The 1,948-nt window shown below is 29.8% G+C and overlaps 1 protein-coding gene across 1 annotated transcript in view; it reads left to right on the top strand.

Annotated features, from left to right (window-relative positions):
• LOC108748629 overlaps window positions 1-1,355 on the top strand; it is a 2,870-nt gene extending 1,515 nt beyond the window's left edge. Inside the window, exons 6-7 of the mRNA XM_018486879.1 lie at window positions 72-290; window positions 391-1,355. Coding sequence (XP_018342381.1) covers window positions 72-290; window positions 391-444 — 273 coding nt within the window. The 3' untranslated portion in view covers window positions 445-1,355. The remainder of the gene's footprint in view (window positions 1-71; window positions 291-390) is intronic.
• Window positions 1,356-1,948: the final 593 nt, after the last annotated feature.

Raw genomic sequence — 1,948 nt, 5'->3', positions numbered from 1 at the left:
TATATATATTTCATATATATAATTTCATATATAATTTCATATAGAGTTTGCTTTTATCTTATATTTTGTAGACTGATATGAGCTCTGTTGTCGAGGAGGTAAATGACAAACACATGGCCCCTTGGGCAGAAGCATGTCGCAAAGATGGAGTGGAGAATAGTCCTCTGTCTCCGTATATAGATCAAGAACTTCTATATAATAAGCACTTGTATTTACAGCCCGGAAAGTTATGGAACACCACGGGATTCACGTACCTGTACCCTAAATTAACAAAAGATGCTCTTACAGAGGTGAGAATTATCGTTTGTTTCATAAGTTAGTCTCGAAGAAAAGATGCACATACATGTATGTAAAGATGAATGTTCACAAAACTGCTTTCTCCATTTACAGGTACTTAATGATTATGTAAGCATGAGGATTTTTCCACATTCCTTGGTTCTGTGAATTTAGCAATACCGACTGCCGAATTCGAATATCGATTCTCTTTTACACGAAGATACTACAAATATCGGATACGGTACGACGCCGAGCGCCATTTTCACCTTGTGCCTAGAAGGGTTCTATACTAGTTACATATATTCTATTATACACGTTATATACATCTTTACTTGACGTTTTACACGCCAGTAAATATTGCTAAATGAGATTTTAGAAAAATGCATATATATAAAATTTGGATATTTCGTAGACGGCCTATTGCCAATGTGATAAAGTAGCAATTAACGTACTTAATTTTAACATAGTTCTGCAAGTACAGAACATTTTCGCACCTTAAAAATGACTAGTCAAACAGTGACGTTTAAGAATGATTCGGAACAAATTCTTATACACGAAGATAAATATATGTATAAAAATACTTAAACTTTAAGACGTGATCTATGAATCAATTTCGATGAATGTTTTAGAAAATCATTGGTCAAAAAGAATGCTTTTTATATACCATTTTTTCAAGATTGTGAACTGCGTACCAATAGTTGTTGAAAACTTATATATACATATATTACTAGATGCATAACAAGAATTTTTTTTATATTTGCTACATTCCAAGATGTATATCTTCCACACAAAGCTGTGAATCAAGTCTTTCTATTGAATAACTGTTACACATATAATTTTATTATCGACAATTTTCGAGTATGTGCGACCTAAACAATTGTATTAAATTAAGTACAAACACTGTTAGAGGTGCGTTTAGAAGATATTCCTACAAAAGATATTCCTACAGAAGATATTCCTTATTGATATATGAATGATAGTTCATATTGGTAGATTATATATGAACTGTGTGCGCGTTTACACATATGTAAAACATTTAATATAAAATAAAAAAAAATTATATTCTATTTGACCTTAAATGCCTCATATAATAAAGATATTAATAAGTGTATTACACTGTCGATATTTTGTTGTTATGCCAATGTTGCTACAAATTCTTTGATAATAAAGTTACTCCATTTATGAAATTGTATTGACTCACTGTACCCTATATCGAATGTTCTTCGTGCTACAGAAGGGATATATTTTTTTTTATACTAAATGTGCATTTGTACATTGTCTTAATTTTATTGAATCAGTGGTTACAACAAGACGACATGTTCAAGAAGGGTCAACAGTATTATTAAATATTTAGTGTATTTAGTCTTAATACTTCAAACAATAAGATTATAATTTCATGTAGTTCATTATACGTAATATATTAAAATATATATTTTAATATTCTTCGCAGATAATATAATATGTATATATACAATCGCAGATAAAAGTATGTACAAAGTAACTGCACCCTAAAGGATAATTGTCGCACACATCGAGATAATAGATCTAAATCGGAAAGAAGGGCGAAATGAGAGCTTGCGGAAAATAAATTAATAGTCTTCTTAACATATAATAATTATAATTAACGATAATAGTATAAATGAATAAAATTACTGGATTCTCTTCTTCTGTA

The sequence above is a fragment of the Trachymyrmex septentrionalis genome, unplaced genomic scaffold (assembly GCF_001594115.1).
Source record: "Trachymyrmex septentrionalis isolate Tsep2-gDNA-1 unplaced genomic scaffold, Tsep1.0 scaffold24, whole genome shotgun sequence".
Taxonomy (NCBI): Eukaryota; Metazoa; Arthropoda; class Insecta; order Hymenoptera; family Formicidae; genus Trachymyrmex; species Trachymyrmex septentrionalis.
The sequence above is the reverse complement of the archived record's forward strand: the minus strand, read 5'-3'. Positions and strand labels throughout refer to the sequence as shown.